The sequence below is a fragment of the Hibiscus syriacus genome, unplaced genomic scaffold (assembly GCF_006381635.1).
Source record: "Hibiscus syriacus cultivar Baekdansim isolate YM2019G1 unplaced genomic scaffold, ASM638163v2 tig00116973_pilon, whole genome shotgun sequence".
In the NCBI taxonomy this organism is placed as follows: domain Eukaryota; kingdom Viridiplantae; phylum Streptophyta; class Magnoliopsida; order Malvales; family Malvaceae; genus Hibiscus; species Hibiscus syriacus.
Genome location: NW_024063497.1, coordinates 202,211 through 223,615, shown reverse-complemented (window position 1 = coordinate 223,615; position 21,405 = coordinate 202,211). Strand labels below are relative to the sequence as shown.

General features: G+C 33.7%; 2 protein-coding genes across 4 annotated transcripts; one reads left to right on the top strand and one right to left on the bottom strand.

The window, feature by feature from the left end:
- Positions 1-4,779: 4,779 nt before the first annotated feature.
- On the bottom strand, positions 4,780-14,444 carry LOC120192259 (PX domain-containing protein EREL1-like). 3 transcript variants are annotated; one of them, XM_039195057.1, is made up of 10 exons: positions 14,212-14,444; positions 13,398-13,508; positions 12,987-13,085; positions 12,714-12,800; positions 12,168-12,276; positions 7,157-7,965; positions 6,605-6,769; positions 6,002-6,244; positions 5,571-5,786; positions 4,780-5,202 (listed from the first exon to the last, which is right to left on the bottom strand). In XM_039195057.1, exons 1-10 carry the CDS (start codon positions 14,302-14,304, stop codon positions 4,972-4,974), a joined length of 2,163 nt encoding a protein of 720 aa, XP_039050988.1. In that variant the 5' UTR covers positions 14,305-14,444; the 3' UTR covers positions 4,780-4,971. The 3 variants fall into 3 exon arrangements, with proteins under 3 accessions (XP_039050988.1, XP_039050989.1, XP_039050990.1); XM_039195058.1 differs by lacking the exons at positions 13,398-13,508; positions 14,212-14,444 and having other exon boundaries at positions 12,168-12,271; positions 12,987-13,032; XM_039195059.1 differs by lacking the exons at positions 12,168-12,276; positions 12,714-12,800; positions 12,987-13,085; positions 13,398-13,508; positions 14,212-14,444 and adding an exon at positions 12,048-12,160 and having other exon boundaries at positions 7,157-8,056.
- A 4,365-nt stretch (positions 14,445-18,809) lies between these two features.
- On the top strand, positions 18,810-20,889 carry LOC120192202 (vesicle-associated membrane protein 711-like). Its single transcript, XM_039195025.1, has 4 exons — positions 18,810-19,168; positions 19,705-19,895; positions 20,208-20,371; positions 20,539-20,889. Exons 1-4 carry the CDS (start codon positions 18,952-18,954, stop codon positions 20,627-20,629), a joined length of 663 nt encoding a protein of 220 aa, XP_039050956.1. The 5' UTR covers positions 18,810-18,951; the 3' UTR covers positions 20,630-20,889.
- Positions 20,890-21,405: the final 516 nt, after the last annotated feature.

The following is a 21,405-nucleotide window of genomic DNA, read 5'->3' as shown; positions in this document are numbered from 1 at the left end:
CCGAGCTTCGCAAAAAGTGCCCCCAAACAAAAATATATAGTCTTTACCAAAGCCGCTACTGGTAAGTGACGTGCACCCTTTAAAGTTGAATTGATTATCTCTGCCAAGTTGGTCGTCATGTGTCCATATCGATATCCACCATCATATGCGTTCGTCCATATTTCTTTATCGATGAGGCTGATGTAATCGTATCCTTCCTCGTTCTTCGCCCACAAATCTTGAAGCATTGATTCAAACGTTCGAGGAAGTAGTTCGTAATCTGATCAAAAAATGTATAACTTACTAACTTGCTTTCTTTGCAAAATTAAAACGATTGAAAGAAAACAAACTACATCAGTTTCACTTACCCATGCGCACAATTAATTGACGCTCATCATTCTTCTTGTACCTTCCATGATAGTTCGCAGAAATGTGTCGGAGATAATACCTAAGTTGGACAAAGGGTGGTTGCCACATTGGACCCAAAGACTCCATTGCTGCTTTGATCTCAGCTCCGCGATCTGAAATGACACAGATGTTTTCCCTCGTGATAACATGTGCACGCAAATTTCGGAGGAAAAAAGCCCAAGAATCTGTATATTCTCCTTCGTCAAGAGCAAAAGCAACTAGAAGAATGTTGCGATTGCCATCTTGGACAACTGCCAATAATAAAACTTGCTTGTATTTTCCATACAAGAAAGTCCCGTCGACACAGGCTTGCAGTATTTGACAGCATTAACGTACTGTGGGTAACTTCAAAAAACCCGGTAGAATTGGCTTCGATCGCGAAGAACTCGATCATTATGGTATGCATAGGAGGTTTCGAAGTCCACAATTGTCCCAGGATTCAACGTCCGCACCAGCCTAAACCAACCTGGAAGTTCGTTGTAAGATGCATCCCATTCGCCATGAAGTTTGACAATGACATTTTGTTTTGCTAGCCAAGCTTTTTTATAGGAGACAGTGTACCCATACTGCGATTGTATAGCTGAAATCAACACTACAACAGCTATGTGAGAGCTTGTTTTTACCATGGGCATAATGGCTTGGCATATCATTTCAGAGTCCAAGTTGGGATGATCTTGGTTGACCCCTCCAGCACAACATGTGTGAGGACCGTTGTATACTGTTAGTTCCCATATGTTGTTTTTTCTCTTCATTTTTGATACGCGAACCATCCAATTGCATCCGTTTTCGCGTCGGGCACAATAACATACATATTTTTCGGTCGTCGATCGATTGACTCTGGACTGAACAAAATTACGGATATTGTAATTTTTTATAACCATCACCGCTTCTTCTTTGCTTGAAAACTCCATGCCTAAATATAACTCACCATTATTTATTGATGAGTAATATCCATAGTCACCGAGATGAGGCATATCTGCAAATTCTGGCCCGTACATTGCACCATAATCAGCTTTATACATATGTGCAGGAGGGCAGTTTGTGCCATATTTCCTGGAACTTCATCATCATCGGAGTTGAATTGCGGTGATTCTGGGTGAATGAATAGTCCAGTCTCAGCACCATCCGCACCAGGCTCACGAAGCGGTTCTTCTGGTGGAGATGATGGTTCCTCCATGCTCTCCACATTTAGGTCGAAGAACCTACTACTTGCACGCCTTCCCCTTGAACTGGAAGGCATATCGACATTGAGATCGAAAAAGCTCACAGTCGAATGCCTCCCCCTGGAGCTTGAAGCCATCGTGTCAAATGGAAACTGCACAGATGGTTGCGTCGATGGCATCTCCATATGATCAAAGAAATTTGCATATGAATGCCTTCCCCTTGAACTAGATGTGGTGTTGTCATACGGGTTGTTCGTGGACCCACCTCGGTACATATCGTAAGGAGTTGCGGATGAATGTCTCCCCATTATGGCATTAAAATCATTACACATTAATGTAGTCGGGCTGTCAACTTGATCAACTTGTTCAGCCAGCCCATAGTGGGAGCTTAAAGATTGACCCCGAATAGCACGCACTTGAACAAAATGTGCATACATCTCAATAGCGGCGTCTAAATAATTACTTTGAGCTTCAACCATCATTTGAACATCATCATTGTTCGAAAGTTCAAACGCTGTATAAGTTAATGGCAACAATGATGTTGGAAATTTGTACTGCAACGACGACATTCTTCTACTGCTTCCAACATGAATTTTCCTCGAAATCTTTGTTATCAGCCCCTCAAGAGTTATGTTTCTCTTGAATGATATTTTAACACGCTTATTTGATACGAAAACAACGTCGGTTTCATCTTCTCGAATTTCACCATCATAATAAACAATAGCTGAAAGTCGCGTCATTCTTTAAGTTTAAAAGTGCGACAATATTATATCTGTAAAAAAAATAACTGAAACAAACCTGGTTAAATAAATTATATATGAGCGAAAATATAACACAATAAATTTTTTACACATCAACGTAAATAATTTAAATAATATAATTTTATATTATTATCTGTACCACAAAACTATTTTGACGTATGCTCATGTTTTTCAATTTTACAAACACAAAAATTAATTGAAAATAATTAGTATAATATGTTTTCAAATAATTATAATAAACAATAAGTATAATAAAAAAAATTATAACGAAAAATCGCACGAACTTCTAAATCAAATATGAGACAATTACCAGAATTATTACTCGTTGACGAAATTGTTGTATTAATTTATAAGTTAGAGGAGAGAGATGTGAGGAGATTTGAGAAACTTAACGGAGAGCGAAGGGTATTTATAACCATACAAGGCGTGGTACATACATCGCGCTATATGTAATTATTCAGATAAAGGTATAGCGCGGACCAGGGTCTGCGCTAAATATAATTCATACCCAGGTATAGCGCTGAGCAGGGGCAGCGCTATATTCCTACGTGACGTATAATACGGATCAGAGTCGCGCTATACCCACGTGTAAGTCATGTCAGCGTATAGCGCGGTATAGGGGCACGCTATACCCTACGTGACGTCAAATCAATATATAGCACGAGACAAAGAACGCGCTTTACTACTACGGATATCAGATCAAAAAATATAATTTGACCGATATTAGATCGATAAATATACAAATCACATGTAATTTTTCGAAAAAAATGCCGAGATCGTATAAGTGTGTCTACAATTAAAGCGAGGCAATAATAGGAGAGAGAAAATGAAGTTGGACAAAGTCATCGGAAGAATAAATTATCCGTTTGTACGGGTGTTTGTTTGATGGCATTGAATTGGCGGTAGGGTTGATTTGTTTGGGAACATTGAAAGGTGTTCACGTGATGGCCGGCATGGGGCTCGACAACCCTGCTTTTATTTTCAAACCACCTCTCGGAGTTTCTCATGTTCCGTCCCATCATGGCTCCATCTTCAATCTTGATCGGATCATCATCATGCTCGTGTGCTGGAACCCACTCTCAACTCACTAAATCTTACTTATAAGATTTTGATCCTATCTTATAATTTTTACATGATTAAATGTGATTCAATTTATATTTTTTAAGAAAAAATTATGATAATAACGATATCAACTGAATTAAAATTAAATCTGTTAGACTTCGACAATAGAAAGTTGACGTGCAAGAGGGAAGGTCCCACTCCTAAGCATTCATTTGTCTTCATCATTTAAACAAGTCCCTTTTCAAGGGATCAAATCATCTCCGATTGATAACAGCAATTCCCATGGCAAGCATGATAAGAAACTCTTTCAATTGATTGTGACTTCACTTGCACAATTCAAAGTATTTTGTTCATAATTCAATCTCCTAGAAAGCATACTCCTAATTTTTTTTTCTAACTCAATTCAATTATCGTCATCAACGAAGCAATAAAAGGATTAAAATTACAGAAAATTTAAGATTGTGTTCAAATCTCACTATGTATAAATAATCTTTAGGTTAAATTTAAATTTTTCTCTGCACTTCTTGATTAGATTTATTCTTATCTAAATCAAGATATATCCTGATCATCAATTTAAATTTTAACTTATTACGACCATAGACGAAGCCAGGATGAAACTTTAAGAGACAAATATAAAAATAGTAAAAAAATGAGGATCATAGTTCTAATTTATTTAAAAAATTAAAATGTTATGTTCTAATTTATTTAATTTTAAAATTGATAGAAATTTAAAAGTTATTCAAATTGAAAAATTGATGAACCATAACTTAATTTGCCTAGTTGTAAAACTAAGAGGTGCCTATAAAACAATTTGACCCGAAAACTGAAAAACCAATGAGCAGTGAACGAAGAATTGAACCTAAAACATTAGAAGAGACCATGATTTAATTTATAATTTAAATAAAATTTTCAAGGTCTTGATCCATCCTACCGTAACTTTAATTTCAACGCTGATTATAATTATTCGAAATATATTAAAGGCATGACATGGGGCTCACATTACTTTAAGGGTGCATTACTGTACTTCCTTCGTTAAGTGGTACCCTTATCCATTGGGACCGTTTAATTGCTGCTGGCTAGCTGGCTGGCTTCATTCAAGTGTAACTACGACCTTTGCAGCATCCAATGTGCTATAGTGTGACTGAGACCCTCCTCCCCATTCTTTTCATCAATAATTTCTTTGCATTATCCATTTTATAATTGATAGAGTGAAAGATCTAAAAATTTAAAAATGGGGTCTAAAGTTTTAATATATATATATATATACACACAAAAATAAGAGCAAAATTCGAACTCTAAGCAAGACTTAACGGCTCAGTTGTCCATGTTGATGATAGTAATTGGACTGGAAGACAGGTAACAAGATCAAACCCAGCAGGAAAAACATCAAACTCTTGAGCTTTATGCTTTCATTTTTTTGCTATTCAAATGATTAAAAATATATAATACATCAGTGTTAAAAAAGGGTCATCTTCTTCTCTGCATTACTAGTGTAACTGTAACCCCAAAATTCAATGTAATTCATTTCTGGGAACTGTAATGGAGATTGTGGGGGTTACCTTATCGTATTCTATAATATTCTAAGTTCTAACCCCATTTTATCTATCTCCAGACTCGATTAATTCCTTATCATTATTCTTTGACATGATATCACATTTGAGTCTATGCTGTAGAAGAGAATTCACCTGCTTTCTTAATTTCGCGTTCTCGGTGAAGATGTCTGCTATGATCTTCCTTAACTCATCATCTGTTCCAATATCATATTGATTGTTATATTGGCTGTCAATATCGCCAGTGGCACTGCCTTCTCCCTTGGCTAATAGTTGTACCTAATCAGATTTTTTGCAAGGTAAGAATTTAGTTAAGTGAAAAATATAAGGCCAAGCAATTAAAGAGTGGAAACTAACATTAACAATTTGCATAAAAGCCACGGAAAATGATATTAAACAAATAAAATTCGAGGGGGCGGGCGGGGAGTGGATGGGAGATAGAGGGCACATAAGTAGCAAACTTGTTTATGTGTTTACTTATGGTGGTGAAAGTCTACATATTCCAGTCAGCATTGAAGAATATTAATTGGGAACAAAAAAGGCAAAAACTAACTTTTATTTTCTATCTAAATATTTCCCAATAAATATTAAAAAGCGTCAAAGGGACTTTAGTTTAACAGTATTGAATACCCAAAAAACCAAGGTACCTCAGTAAGTAGGAGAGTGATTTTATCATCAGAAGTAGTCAACAAATCCAATGCTTCTTCAACGGAGGAAGACTCTTTGATTAAATCTTCATCATCTGTAGACAAATTCACACTGCATCCAAGAAGCCGGTTGTGAAGAAGCCGACAATCATTGAGCATTTTTTCTCTTGCATTTCTTACATGCTTAATTATTTGTCTTTCCTGTTTTAGTTGTGCCTGCAAAATTCAGAAGATTACATCTCATTGCAAGAAAACTTGGAGCAATGATTTGCTCTGACTACATCTAATAGCTCTAGAATACTTAAGGAAGATAAAGTTTTTCAACAGATAATAATGTTTTTCTGTTTCTTTTATTCTGGTTTCTTTTATTCTGGTTGAATGCCTAAAGAAGAAACTTAATGACTAACAAATACTTCAGTACAGATAGTTACCTCGGCTTCAGATTTTTCTGACAGTGATTGACCCATCTCTTGCTTCAGTTCTTTTTGGGATTTCCTGAGAGATTTGACCTCTTTAACTAGAACTTTAATATCTGCTTTTGATTTTGCCTCTAGTTCTTCATATCGCTTTGATATATCATTCAAATGCTCCTTAGTAACATTTAATTCTTGCAGCATTGCATCTTTCTCCACAGCAACAGATTGGTTGGTTGTCTCTGTCATTTGCTTCTCATCCTGTCTCATGTTTTAGTCTCTATTAGTGAATGGTTAAACATTACAAGTATATTTAAATGACAACGGGATAACATTTGTGGTGCTTCTAAGAGAAAGCAGTGGTGGTTAATTTTTCAGAAGAAAAACAAAACAATTCACGTAACATTGAATACAACTTCACAACCAAGTTTTTTAGTGTTCCCATCCTAAAATTAGTTTTGGCTTGATCTTCTGGGGTGTGTGAGAGGCAGAGCGTAAGATTTTTATATAAAAAGAAATCAAACAACTAGAAACATACATATCATGCCCGTGCACATTGAAGCATATGACAGTAACAAAGGAAAATAAATTTCAATAATAAAACAGGGTTGAATGCATTACCCGTTTAGGATTCAACTTCAACTCCATTTCCAATGATTTCCGACGAAGGTCTTCCATTTCCCACTGCATTTGAGTAAACTTTTCTCTTTCAATCAGGATAGCTTGCTGCAGGTTTTCTCTACTTTTTTGTTTGGTGTTTTCAAGTTCCACTTCCAAATCCTTAACCTGAGCATCTCCAATTTGTTAATTCAATTCAACCTCAAAATTGCTAATAATTTACTAAGAATAAATCTCATTCCACCTCTTGTGGGATATTAAGCACCCAAAGATACAACGCATTAGAAAATGAAATGAAAGATAAAATACTCGATACAAAAGAGGAAAACTATAAAATGCAATACCAATTGATACATCCGAATGCTGATCAAACAAAGGATATTAATATTATTAAAAGAAAGGGAAACCGATATAGTGAATATAAATAGTCAACTTCACAAGTATGAGCTATCGTTGCCAAGATCCCTGAATACTAGTAATATTTCCATTGTAATGATACCAAACTATTTAAATTATGACTACTGTCAAAATTTATCTCAGAAAGTATATACACACCTTTGTGGTAAGATAACCTTTGACTGCTATTTCTTGATTTAATCTGGCTATAAGATCCTCCATGTCAGTTTTAGAAGTGACTAGTCTCCTCTGCATGTTTAGAAGAACCCTGTTTATCTTATGACGCTGGTCCATTGGAAGAACTATTTGTGTATCTCCAGCAGACTGAGGATCGGAGTTTCCAAGGGTTCCCATGGTATTTAATATTTCAGCAGTTCCAGGAAGGTCACAAGAGCAATTGACGGATGAATTTGGAATCCCAGAAATCGACATGTCACTACCTCTCAAAGAACTTACATCGCTTCCAACACTTTCAGTTGATAACTTCCGAGCATGACCAGCCACCTTAGTCGGATCTATCTCGGAAAAGTGTTCCAACCCATCAACGGCAATAAATGAAGCTCTGGACCATTTTCCATTATAAATGTCTTTCCCCAAAGTATTATTCATGTGTATGGCTTGTGATTTATGCCTAGGAAAATCTCCTAGCTGCTCCAAAATTGCTTGCCCCATGAATAGTCCCTCATCAATATTGGACATACCATACTTCACAAGTTTTTCTATTGAAACTGTTAAATCTTCATCCAGTGTCAGATCTCCCGAAACACTTTCAGAACTGTCACCCCTCCCTAATCTAGGTGTCCCAACCTCAGATGTCTCATAAGCAGTATCACTACCATAATCTGATGTGATTGACGAACTGCCAGCAAAATGTGATATACTTGAATTGGGAGGAACATTATTTGACGACATTGTGCTATTTCCCACAATATTAGCTTCTGATGAGCAATCATTTAGTTCTTGAAATGCTGGAAAGAATAAGAAATGTAAAAACTCCAAGTTAATGGTGAAACTAATCTTAATTATGAATAATATATATCTATACACACACATATATATGTAGGAATTATAGAGATGATTTGTTATCATTCCTATAGAGATATGATTTGTTACCATTCCTCTAGAGATATGATTTTGTAAATAGATTTCTACAATCCCTTATTTTAAGGGATCATATCCTAGGATTATTATTTTTCCTTTCTTAGAGTTTCCTACTTTAGAGAGATATTTTGTATATAAATATGTAATCTGTCATATTGAAAAGAATAAGAAATTACAGAGAATTACTCTGATTTCTACATGATATCAGCTTAGGTTACGGTTTCTTTCAAACCTAGATGATGTCCACAACTTCTTCTCCTACTCCGGAGATCACTTTAAATCCAGAAAATTTTTATGGTTCAGCTGCTCAATCAGAAGGTAATCTGGTCATGAAAGAACCAGAAGGTAAACCTCATGCTACAGTTTTTTTCTCCTCCCAGTCGTCCCCTAATTGGATCCTCGATTCTGGTGCTACGGATCATTTGACTGGTAATAAAGATTTGTTTTGCAATTTTTTTCCAAACTTTGGTAAAGCTGTCAAAACGGCTGATGGTTCTTTGTGCAAAATAGGACATGACACTGTTATTCTCAATGACCAGATTGTACTTAAAAATGTCCTCTTCGTACCAAATCTGGCTTGCAATCTCGTTTCCGTTAGTAACTTGCACTGCTATGCAATTTTTAATGATATTGATTGTACTTTGCAGGCATTGAACTCGAAGAAGATGATTGGTAAGGCCAGCTTGCAGAATGGTCTTTACATTCTTCCTGCCTCTACTAAAACCAAAATCTCGAAATCTTTCACCGCTTTAGAAAAAGTTGATAATGTTATGTTATGGCACTATCGTTTAGGTCATCCCAGTTTTCACTATCTTGCAAAAGTTTTTCCTGCTCTATTCATTCATAAAAGGCCAAATTCTTTTTCTTGCAAAGTTTGCTCTCTTGCCAAACATACTAAATCAATTTATTCTCCTTCTACATATAAGCCTTCTCACCCTTTTGCTTTGATCCACAATGATATTTGGAGTCCTTCTCGGGTGAAGAATGCTGATAATTGTAAGTGGTTTATCACTTTCATTGATGATCACAGTAGGATAACTTGGACTTATTTGCTAAAAGATAAATCTGAAACTACGGGTGTTTTTACCCAATTTTATAACATGGTTCTCACTCAATTTGGGTCTAAAATTCAGCTCTTTAAATCTGATAACGGCAATGAATTTTTTGCTAAGTCTTTGGGTGCGTTTTTCAGGGAAAAGGGCATAGTTCAGATTAGTTCTTGTGTTGACACCCCACAACAAAACGGTATTACCGAAAGAAAAAATAGACACCTCCTTGAAGTTACTCATTCTCTTCTATTTACCACTAATGTTCCAAAATATTGTGGGGGGGAACCTTATTAACTGTCACATATTTAATCAATCGAATGCCTAGTAAGGTTTTACAATTTCAAACACCTCAATTTATGTTTTTGCAATACTTTCCCCATTTTAAACATATCTCCTCCATTCTTCCACTTAAAATATTTGGTTGTACTGTTTTTATCCAAAACATTGCTCCTAATAAGTCCAAGTTAGATCCTAAATCATTAAAGTGTGTACTGGTTGGGTATTCTTCACTTAAGAAGGGTTATAAATGCTATCATCCTCCTTCAAAACGATTTTTTACCACTATGGATATAACATTTTATGAGCAGGATCTCTATTTCACTCAGGCTGAAATTCAGGGGGAGACATGGAAGGATTTTCAGCCACATCAGGTATCTCCTCCTACTCTTCATTCTCAACCTTCAGAATTGCCACCAATTTTGTCCTTACCTACAGATTTGTCACCTGTAACTACTCCCATTGATCCACCGTTAGTACCTATCACTACTTCACCCATACCCACTTTAAATACCCTTCCTGAAAATACACCTACTCTTATTCAAAATATTCCACAAACAACACCAATCAAACAACTCCGTTTCTATACAAGGAAAAGAAAACATATTCCTGAGGCTGTTTTGCAATCTGATGATTGCCGAGAATTGGATTTGGGTCCAGCTGCTGAAATAGAAGATGAAATCAGTAAGTCCACTTCCCCTACTCTAGATGACTTCCCTATTGCTATTAGAAAAGGGGTTAGATAGTGCACCAAGCATCCTATTGAAAAATTTGCTGGTTATAATTCATTGATGCCGTCTTTTCAAGCATTTACAACAAACTTGGATAAAGAACAGGTTCCCACAAGCATAGCTGAAGCTCTAAATGATTCAAAATGGAAAAGGGCTGTTGAAGATGAAATTTGTGCACTGGAGAAAAATGCTACTTGGACTGTTACGGACCTTCCTCAAGGAAAAAAGGTTGTTGGATGTAAATGAATCTTTACTGTAAAGTATAACTCAAATGGTAGCATCCAACGATACAAAGCGAAACTAGTGGCCAGAGGCTTTACACAAACATATGGGATAGATTTCACAGAAACTTTTGCACCTGTGGCGAAGCTGAATACTGTTCGAGTACTCCTAAGTTTGGCTGTAATTTGCGATTGGAAATTACACCAACTTGATGTAAAAAACACTTTTCTTAATGGCAAGCTAGAAGAAGTCTATATGAAGTTGCCACCTGGCTTAAAGTCTGTTGAAGGAAGTAACAAGGTGTGCAAGCTCAACAAGTCTCTATACGGGTTAAAACAATCACCCAGAGCTTGGTTCGAGAGGTTCACTAAAGTCATCCTAAAAAACGGCTAAAAGCAATCCCTCGCCGATCACACTCTTTTCATCAAGGTAACTTCTACAAATAAGAAAGCTATCCTTATTGTGTACGTGGACGACATAATTCTTACCGGAGATGATGAAGAAGAGATTTGCAATTTGAAGAAGTTGTTAAATAAGGAATTCGAAACCAAGGACTTGGGAAAGCTAAGGTATTTCCTAGGAATGGAGGTGGCAAGGTCAAAAGAAGGACTTGTGATCAACCAAAGAAAATATGTACTTGATTTACTCAAAGAAACTGGTTTTCTTGGTTGTAAGCCGATTGATACACCAATGGAGGCAAGCTTGAAATTTAACAAAGAAGATGGGTCCTTGGTAGACAAAGAGAAATTTCAAAGATTAGTTGGGAAACTAATTTATTTATCCTTGACAAGGCCAAATATAGCATTTCCTGTAAATGTGATAAGTCAACACATGACTAATCCTACTGAAGAGCATATGGCAGCAGCAAAATAGAATTCTCAAGTACTTGAAGAAAACTCCAGGACACGGTTTAATGTTTAAGAAGACACAAGACAGAACTGTTAAGATCTTTACAGATTCTAGTTGGGCCGGAGACCTTACTGAAAGAAGATCCACTAGTGGCTACTGCACCTTTGTTTGGGGAAACCTTACAACTTGGAGAAGTAAGAAACAATTTGTCGTTTCAAGTAGTGCTGAAGCTGAATTTAGAGCACTAGCATTGGGAATATGCGAAGGAATTTGGCTACTTAAACTATTAAAAGAACTTGTCACTAATCAAGAGGATCACTTTGAAGTTTTGTGTGATAATCAATCTGCTATTCAAATTGCCAAGAACCCAGTTCAACATGATCGGACAAAGCATGTTGAGATTGATAGGCATTTTATTGCTGATCAAGTTAACAAAAAAGACAGCCACACTTTCATACATTCCTCCAGAAGAACAAGTTGCAGACATTCTTACTAAGGCTTTGCCAAAGCCTGTTTTCAATAAATTCCTATTCAAGCTGGGATTATACAATGTATATTCTCCAGCTTGAGGGGGAGTTTAGGAATTATAGAGATGATTTGTTATCATTCCTATAGATATATGATTTGTTACCATTCCTATAGAGATATGATTTTGTAAATAGATTTCTACAATCCCTTATTTTAAGGGATCATATCCTAGGATTATTATTTTTCCTTTCTTAGAGTTTCCTACTTTAGAGAGATATTTTGTATATAAATATGTAATCTGTCATATTGAAAAGAATAAGAAATTACAGAGAATTACTCTAATTTCTACAATATATGGTCAATTAGACAACCTATAACTTTGGGTTCTATTAGACATCCATTTTTACAGATAAACTTTACAAGATGATATAGTTAAGTCTTAAATTTCTGTTAATTAAGTAGAATTGCACGTACAAGACCTCGCGGCAGCTTCTAGTTCAAGAAAGGATGCTACTGTGACACTTCTGGACAAGTCAATGTCAGATAACAGTTTTGTCATCCACTCCTCCAGTGAACACCTTCTCTGCAAAAAAACTAAGCAGCTTTATTTAGTTGTCTAGATAAATGAATAACAACTAAGAATGATCTTTCAGTTTTGAAATCCACTTTTTTTGTTTCCAACAGATATTTGTCAAGTAAAATCTCCGATCAATGCTAAGTTTGTTTGTCAGTAGGAAACTATAAATATCATACAGATTCAAAACTTGAGTTTTGAGTTTTCGACTAATCCAATGCTGAGTAAGTGCCCAAAGATACAAAGTTTTAATATCAAGGGATGAACTTGTTATTAGCAACTACAAGAGAAAACAAAGCTAGTAGAGATCATTAAAGAAGAAAAATGAGAACTAAAACAGACTCTGGTATTTCCCGATGATAAGGAGAAGGAAGGCGCTAAAGTAGTTCTATCAAAACCATAAAAGAAAGAGGAAAACAAACAAATTGGAAAAACTTATTGCCTACCTCTTCCAACAGAGCTCTGCTTTTCAAACGCAACAGACCCTTGGGTGGAGCAGGGGGGAGGCTTTTCTTGGGATATGCCTTTTTCAGCTGTAGAGGGAAGTCGATGACAATATAAGAGTCCCCTAAATCAGTTGTATTTGAATATTGTAATCAGGGTGCATGCCATTTTCTTCTACAGTAATGCTCAAGCAATATGTCATACCGACAGTTTTCTAACATACTCTCTGAATTGTGAACTTTTTTGTGCAACATAAAGGAAATAGCAGGACTTACTTCATTAAATAGCTTCAAAAAATCATTAAATCTTCTCAATACTCCACGTGTAGTTGTAACACCATCTTGTGATTGTATACCTACATTTACCCTGTAAAACTGGCACCAAAGAATGTTAACTGAGAACCACAGCAAATAAATTAGTCACCAAAAACATTTACGATTGATGATTATGACAGAATTGCAATGTGTCAGTTAAAATATTGAAAGGAATACCAAAGAGTATTAGATTTACATCATATAAACCCATTTAGATGTTGAAAGGTTTTCCAAACTGTAATATATAATCATAACTTAGGTGTTATAAGTTAAGGATGATGAAACTTGTATTTTGAAAGATAAAATATCACTACCTAATATCAAGACAAGAGTGATATAGCCTCTACCACAGACATATATACTGGTACTTACCACAACAGGATCTGAAACTCTTGATTTCGGAAAGACAACCCAAGAAGGTATTGTGACACAGTAACTCCATCCAGTTCGAGGATCATGAGGCCAAACAGTTTCCCTTCCATTCTGCGTGTATATGTAAATTGAATAAGTGCTAAAACCAAAATTCAATCGTAAGTCTCCAGACAGCCAAACAAATTGTACTAAAACAATCAGAACATGAACAAGGACAACAAAATTCATTCTTTTCTATGTTAAAAGAAAATACGGTACCCAAAACGAAAATCCATGTCAAGATTAAATTATAACTCAGCCCTTACTTTAAGATGTCTAGAATCTTGATAGAGTTCTACTATCACCGGCCTTAATTAAAATTACTACTAAATTTCAGCTGCAATTGTTTAGAAACCTTGGGAACTCTGTAAATTCTTAAAACCAGCTCATGAGGTCATATATGGACATGGGAAACAAATCTAAAATTCTAAATTGACTAGATAAGTACATTTAAAAACTGATAATGCAATGACTAAAAAATAAACTGATAATGTAAAAGCAATAAATGCACTGTCTTTTCAATAAAGATAAAGACGACTACATAAGTTACTGAATCAATGAAGTCCAATCTCGTCATTGCAAAATCAATAGTCTGTTTCTCTTTTGGTCTGGATCCACCACAAAACTAACTCTAAATATTAATTATTGTTCAAATTTCTAGAATTTTATGAACTAACCTCTTCTATCGCCAGAAAAGCTGAGCGCTAATTCGAATTCCAAGTTAATTTCAAACGAAATCAAATTAAAAAAGAGACGAAATTGAGGAAAAGCCTACCCATTTACGAGGGGGCGGACTCCAATCCAGCCCGAGAGGCAATGGCGAAGTCCCGTCGTGCCTATGCTTCGGTGGACTCCGTCTCTGCATCATCTGTTTCTTCTTCTTTTTTCCCTCAATCTACAAAACGATTACGATCTGTCTTGGAATAAAATTGAACATTCAAATTAACAAGGCGAAGAGCTTTAGGGTTTATGTGATCGGATCAGGGGGACAATTGGAGCAATAGCGTCAACATGTGTTAGACGTGGGAATTTCAATTTTAGAATTTAGTAAAGATTTCGTGCGTTTATGTTAGAAGGCGGGGAAGTGGGCTTAGGAGGGCGATGGAGAATGACCCGCGGGATTAATTACCTTGTCCTTATCTTCATGTATCGATATTTTAAATTGATTATTGCTTCACATTTTTTGACGTCATCCCACTTTATTATCACTTTATTATCACTTTATTATCATTTAATATTTATAAAAGTTTGTGCCAAAAAAATATTTATAAAAGTTTAACCTTCGAACAAATATTTTAAAAATTATATATTTTAATTAACTGAAAATAATTTTAGTATATATAATATAATATATAATTACATATGAATTATCACTAAATTATATTTAAGTGACTTTTTTACAACTGATGTTTCAAAAATTATAAAACAGTCATTAAAATTTTAAAACAGTTATAAAATGACAATGGCATGTTATAAAATAGTGATAAATATTTTATAAATTTAAGGATTATTTTATAACAATTTGATATGTTTAATAATCATTTTATGATTGATAATATTTAATAATTATTTTGTAAATATTTGAGAGATTTAATAATTATTTATGTTGATATACAACGAGTAAGATGATTGTTTACGTTGATATAGATGGTAAGAAATAATGCGGTTAAGTAAATGATTTGCGATTTACCTCTCATAATCTGGACAAAAAATTATTAGTCTACTATCTTTTAAAAGTATGTAGTAGCTTGGTAGGACCAACGAAATGGTTTCGGGGTAAGTAGTTTAATATTATTTAAATATGTCTCGGATTTAAATTTTTATGTATACATAAAATCTCTTTTGAAAGACTCACCCACTAAAATTATGTGTACGACTTAGATCAGTTCAGATTAATCAAAGCAAATCTTTGACAACCGGGAGAGCGACAAAAAAATATATATGTAATAGGATTTCTTTATATGTGAAAATCTTGGAATAATATATTTCTTCATTAATGCTTTGAAAATTATAAAATATTTAATAAATAAATAATATATATAAAGTTTATTTCAACTCTCGTTAATTATTTTGCAATGGTCATTATATGGGATAAGTATAGGTGTGCGTCACACATTAAAATACATCATTAATGGGGCACAGTGATACACATCACTAACTAAATTGTCTTTATTAAATAAATATTAAAAAATATAATGATCTATCAATAATTATTTTTATTATTATTATTTAATTTAAAGTTTAATAAGAATATAATTAATTTTTATTAAAAAAATATTATTATTTTAAGATTTTTATTTGTTTAAGATTGGAACACTTAATTTATATAAGTTTACATATTCATCCCTATAACAATCATCAAACTAACCATTGGCGATCATATTCATCGCCGAAAAATCGTGTTACTTATATGTGGTTATGTAATATCATCCCGACTAGGCTCTTCTCAATATCATGTAAATTATTTCATAGATGCATATTAGTTTATTCAGTTGCTTAAGGAATTATTTATAATTTTTGATTTATATGTAATTGGAGCTATTGTTTTGATAAATGCTACATGATTTTATATTTATCGTGTACAAAGACACAATCTTTAGCTATTATCATCATAACTAGTTTTGAAAGTGATTTTGTGCATTCACCACCAATGATGGTAGAACCTGACGAATTAAACAATTTGAAATCATTGTTTACATATGAAGAATTAAACGAGGCTACAAATATTTTTTAGACCGTAATCTTTTGGGTGAAGGTGATATTAGGGTTGTTTACAAAGGTTGCTTTCAAGATGGAAGAGGGGTGGTTGTAAAACAACTTTAAATCGATGGGGATTGGGTGAATGAGAATTTAAAGTTGAGGTTGAAGAACATGATCTTCCAGCGATGAATCAGATCGTCGACGGTTGATTATGATGATTGTTGTTTGGGATGAATATGCAAATTTATATAAATTAAGTGTTCCAAATCCAATCATGAACAAATAAAATTCTCGAAATAATTATAATTTTGATAAATAAACATAATCTAATTATATTCATATTAGAATTTAAACTAAATTGTATCATCCCAACCAACGGGTTAGTGACCAAATTGTAAAATTTTAAACTTTCGTGATCAAATTAGATAATTTAAAAAGTTCAGGGACTTAATTAAAATATCTTTATGTAGGATTGAATAGCAAAGAAAGTAAGTTGAAAGGGCATATTGGTCATTAGACAATAAAATAATTAAAAATCATTATGATTGTTTATATAACCACGTGGAAAGATGATAAAATAATCAGAGAATTCTAGACTTTCTTTATCCTTTTTTCTTCTTCCCCGTGAGCTCCATAGCTAAGGAGAGAAATTTTCTATTTGGTTAATTCTTGCACTTTAGTCATGGTTTTGATGCTTGAGGTGTTAGGAAAGCTTAAGAGAAGCTTAAAGTGATTTAAAACTCAAAGATTGATAAGTTATGAGAGATTGAATATAAGAGGTTTTTAAGTGAATTGTTGAGAAAGAGTTAGTAAGTGAAGTTTGAGGTTAAATTTGACTTGTCGTCAGTTAGAATAAGAGATTTATGAAGTTACAAAGGTTTTACAGCAAAGTTGAGAAATTGGTATGATTTTTTATTCCAAGTAGGTTATTGAGAATTTGGATATTTAGGAGTACTAAAGTGAAATAAATTGGTTTGGGAGTATATAGTTGAGTTTGAAGGTTTTAAAGAAGAGTTAAATGAGAAGTCAAATTAATATCTGAAAAAAAGAAAGAGAAAAAGGACTATGGTAAGATTCAAACCTAAGCCAAATATAAAACTTTAACAACACAAAATCACTCAAATAAATTTTATGTTTTATTTATATTTAGATAGATTTTGTATATTTTTAAACATTAATTTATACAAAATTAAAATTAAATTTAAGTTTTACACGTGATTAAAATCGATTCCTAATTATGCAATTTAATAAAAATTAATTAAAATATAAATTAATCACATATTTTATTTTTTAATAAAAAAATAAAATTATTAATTAAATTAAAACGAGTATCAATTTTTAGACTATATCTATAATCATTAAATTATAAATGTTAAACATTATTTTATACAAAATTAAAAGAAAAACTAAATTTAAGATTTACACATGATTAAATTCGACTTCTAATGACACATTTTAACTATGTAATCTAATCAAAATATAAATGATTCATATATTTTATTTTTTAATAAAAAGTAAAATTATTAATTAAATTAAAAAGTATTAATTTTTAGACTATATATGTACCTGTACAAAACTTAAATTTAATTTTTCTTTTAAATCTTTTATAAATTAATGTTTTAAAAAATATATATTCTATCCAAAAATTAACCAAATATAAATTTGCTTGAGTAATTTTATATTTGGCCTAGATTCGAATTTTGCCATAACCATTTTTCTTTCCTTATTTTCTGGTATTAATTAAAGTATAAAATATATATACCACTGTGTGCTTCCCAACCCAAACAGACAATGACCCAGGTTCGAGCCCTCTGAATCGCATTAAATTACCTTTTTTCTGCAATATATAAACTATGTTGAAATAATTTGCCTGTTGTGGGGCTTTCCTTGATGGTAAAGGCACGCGTATCCCATCTTCTTGGCGTATGGTCCATTCCCAGCAGCTACGCTTCTTTATTTTTTTTAAGCCATCTTAACACCAGTCAAAGGGTGACACGTGTCACCCTTTTTATTAGAGTTAAAATATATTAAATTAAAATTAAAATATGACCTAATTAAGCGGTGACAAGTGTCACCATCTGATTGGGGATTAAATTTATTGAATTAAATTAGGATTAAATTGATAAAATGTATAAATATTGATGATCTGATGTGTAATAATATCATTTTTATTAACAGCCACGTCAACAGTTTCATTAACTATTAACCGTAAGTATCTCGATTAAATGTATTTAAATATTTGATTGACCCGATTTATAAAAACTAAAAAATGATTGTCAAAGTAAAAAGAGAAAATAATTGGATAGTCGTTAGTATATTTTATCCAAAATATTATACTAAAGGGATCAGAATCAAAGTCAAGCCATCATTTCACCATGTGCCTAGAAAGCCGAGACAGTCTCGATTGAAGCTTGGGATCATCACGGAAGAATATAAGCAAAGTTCATAGGTTGAAACCTCTGTAATCGAGCAATGGGAATCTCCAAGCTGTATGGACAATAGCAAACTCACATCATTTCCTTCTTTATACTAAAAGAAAAACAAAACAAAGAGAATACACCAAAGGGCCCACTCCCATGTTCTTATCTTAATTATCTCCTTTTTTTTATTTTAATTTTGGTTATCCCAGCCGTTTAATCTAGAAAGTCAAAGATTAGTTTTCATTATCCCGATCCAGCTCACTCAAAATCAATTAATTTTATATAAATCTTAAGGAATAATAGAAGGAAGTTCTGTCAGGGGAGCAAAGCTACTGTTTTCAGATAGATCTATCGAAGCGATCTATTGAGAGAGAGGGAGAGGTTTTCGAGCTTAGATGGCGATACTGTACGCGCTCGTTGCGCGTGGATCGGTGGTGCTGGCGGAGTTCACGGCGGCGTCGACGAACGCGAGCTCGATTGCCAAGCAGATTCTGGAGAAAATACCAGGAGACAACGACACTCATGTTTCGTATTCGCAGGACCGGTTCATCTTCCACGTCAAACGCACAGATGGACTCACCGTTCTGTGTATGGCCGATGAAAGTGCTGGAAGTAAGCCAAATTAGCTGTTTCGTTATTTAGTTTAGATGGTAATTTTTGTAAAACACATGTTTTCTTTTCCTTCTTCTTTCTGCAATTTAACTTAATATTTAATTGACACGATAGGATTACAATTCAATTTCAATTGCTCCTTTAAGTATTCTTGAATTCTTTTCAATCTAAAGAGAAATTAGAGATAAAAGTAGTTGGATGAGAAGAAAGTTTGTAAGTTTTATGATTGGTTGACTATCTAGAGTTTGATCATGAGTTCAAAATGGTATAAGGGGTGCTTTTTTGTTGATCATATCATTTTGTCAATTGTGGCAATAGATACTTTGTCTGAGAAATTATCAGTTATCTTCTTCAATTGAAGGATTACTCACCTTTTAATTTATGCTTATGAGCTGGAGAAGGGATATTAATGTTCTTCAGAACATTGTATGTTCATTATTCAGATTGAAAGTTTATAGCTTTTCTTTGATTAGAACTCTTTGGTAACTTGGTTCAAACGTTGGTGATGATGGATGTGTTTATTGTATCTTTGGCAGGGAGAATTCCTTTTGCATTTCTTGAAGAGATACACCAGAGATTTGTGAGGACATATGGAAGAGCAGTCTTTTCAGCCCTTCCTTACGGCATGAATGATGAATTTTCCAGGGTTTTGAGCCAGCAGATGGAATATTACTCGAGTGACCCTAACGCCGATAGGATAAATCGACTAAAAGGTGAAATGAGTCAGGTAGGCTTCGAATGCTGGGTACCAGGTTATCAATTCTTTCATTCTAATTTGTCTACCGGCAGATCCTTTTTCGCATTCAACCTACTTAATCATGGTGTTTATTTAAGGATGGTCTTACACCTTTAAGAATGAACTAGTTTGCTGTCAGGAACCACATTAAAAATTTCTAATATCAATCTTTTATTGCCAACAATTTAACATGTTATATTTGAGGGGATCCCTACTTTTAGTTGCAGCTATGGCCTTTTCACTCCCTACTTGTATTTTCTTCCTTCACATTTCCTTTTCAAGTAGTTTCTTGTACTTAAATAGGTGAGAAACGTTATGATAGAGAACATCGACAAAGTTTTAGAGAGAGGCGACCGCTTGGAATTGCTGGTCGACAAAACTGCTAGCATGCAAGGAAATACCTTTCGCTTCAGAAAGCAAACTCGCCGTTTTAGAAACACAGTATGGTGGAGAAACGTCAAACTTGCGTATGATTTCTCAACCTTTTTTGTATGTTAACATTCTCTGCATTGAATTAGAAAGTGAAATTTGCTATCAAGATCATAATTTCCCAATAAAACAGTTAGCTTTTAAGGTACAATAGACACTTGGAAAGATGAACTTATCCCTCATTGTCTTGCTTTGCACATTGCAGGGTTGCTCTGATAATCCTCCTCCTAATTATCATTTATGTCGTGCTGGCTTTCGTCTGTCACGGAATCACGCTACCTTCGTGCCTAAAATGAGGTCAGCAATATGAGATTCGAACTCCGTCGAATCCTGTTTTCTTGGCTTGGTGATGCTTTTGTTTCGACTTCCTCTGCAGTGAGTTGTATACTATCTGTTTATTCAATGTGAAAGAACTAGAATTTTCATGATGCTGTTGTGTAACCATGGTTTCTTGTCAAATTTGGGACCGGTTGGTGTTTGTCTCTTGAAGACAATGATTATGTATAACTGTCAAGTTTTTCCTTAGATATATCGATTACTTCGCCGATTATGTATACCTGTCAAGTTATTCATTAGGTGTATCGATTCTGAACATAGCACCACACCTTTCAAATTATTTCTTACTAATAAACATTTGATGAAAATAACATTCAAGGGACAACTTTAATTGTAACTACCAAAAGAAGTGGTAGAAATATAAAGGATTTAATCTTTTGAAAAATATTTTAAATTTTCTTGTAAATATTATAAATATTAATATTAACTTATTTTAATAAATGTATTATTATTTAGGATGAGTCTAAAGTGAACGTCGTACACTATAATACATCACTAATGTAACACAATGAAACACACTACTAAATAAATTGTCCTTATTAAGTAAAAAATTAAAAAACTCAAGGATCACTCCATGATTAATCCATTTTAAGAATTTAATTTTAATTATAATTAGAATATAATTAAATTATTAATTTTTATTAAAAAAACAGCAATGCAAATTGTGGCATTTTCACTTTGGCCACTTAACTATTGTCTTCTTTCAGTTTAACCATCGATTTTTTAGCTATGTCAA

Bases quoted from the DNA above. Each gene is read 5' to 3' on its own strand.
- LOC120192259 (XM_039195057.1), bottom strand. From the start codon at position 14,304: ATGATGCAGAGACGGAGTCCACCGAAGCATAGGCACGACGGGACTTCG. The intron at 13,086-13,397 runs GTAAGTACCAGT...CTTTGGTGCCAG, and splicing joins GAGTTTCAGATCCTGTTGTG to TTTTACAGGGTAAATGTAGG. The intron at 12,277-12,713 runs GTAGGCAATAAG...GTTTTTTTGCAG, and splicing joins GCAGAGCTCTGTTGGAAGAG to AGAAGGTGTTCACTGGAGGA.
- LOC120192202 (XM_039195025.1), top strand. From the start codon at position 18,952: ATGGCGATACTGTACGCGCTCGTTGCGCGTGGATCGGTGGTGCTGGCG. The intron at 19,896-20,207 runs GTAGGCTTCGAA...GTACTTAAATAG, and splicing joins TAAAAGGTGAAATGAGTCAG to GTGAGAAACGTTATGATAGA. The intron at 20,372-20,538 runs GTATGATTTCTC...TGCACATTGCAG, and splicing joins TGGAGAAACGTCAAACTTGC to GGTTGCTCTGATAATCCTCC.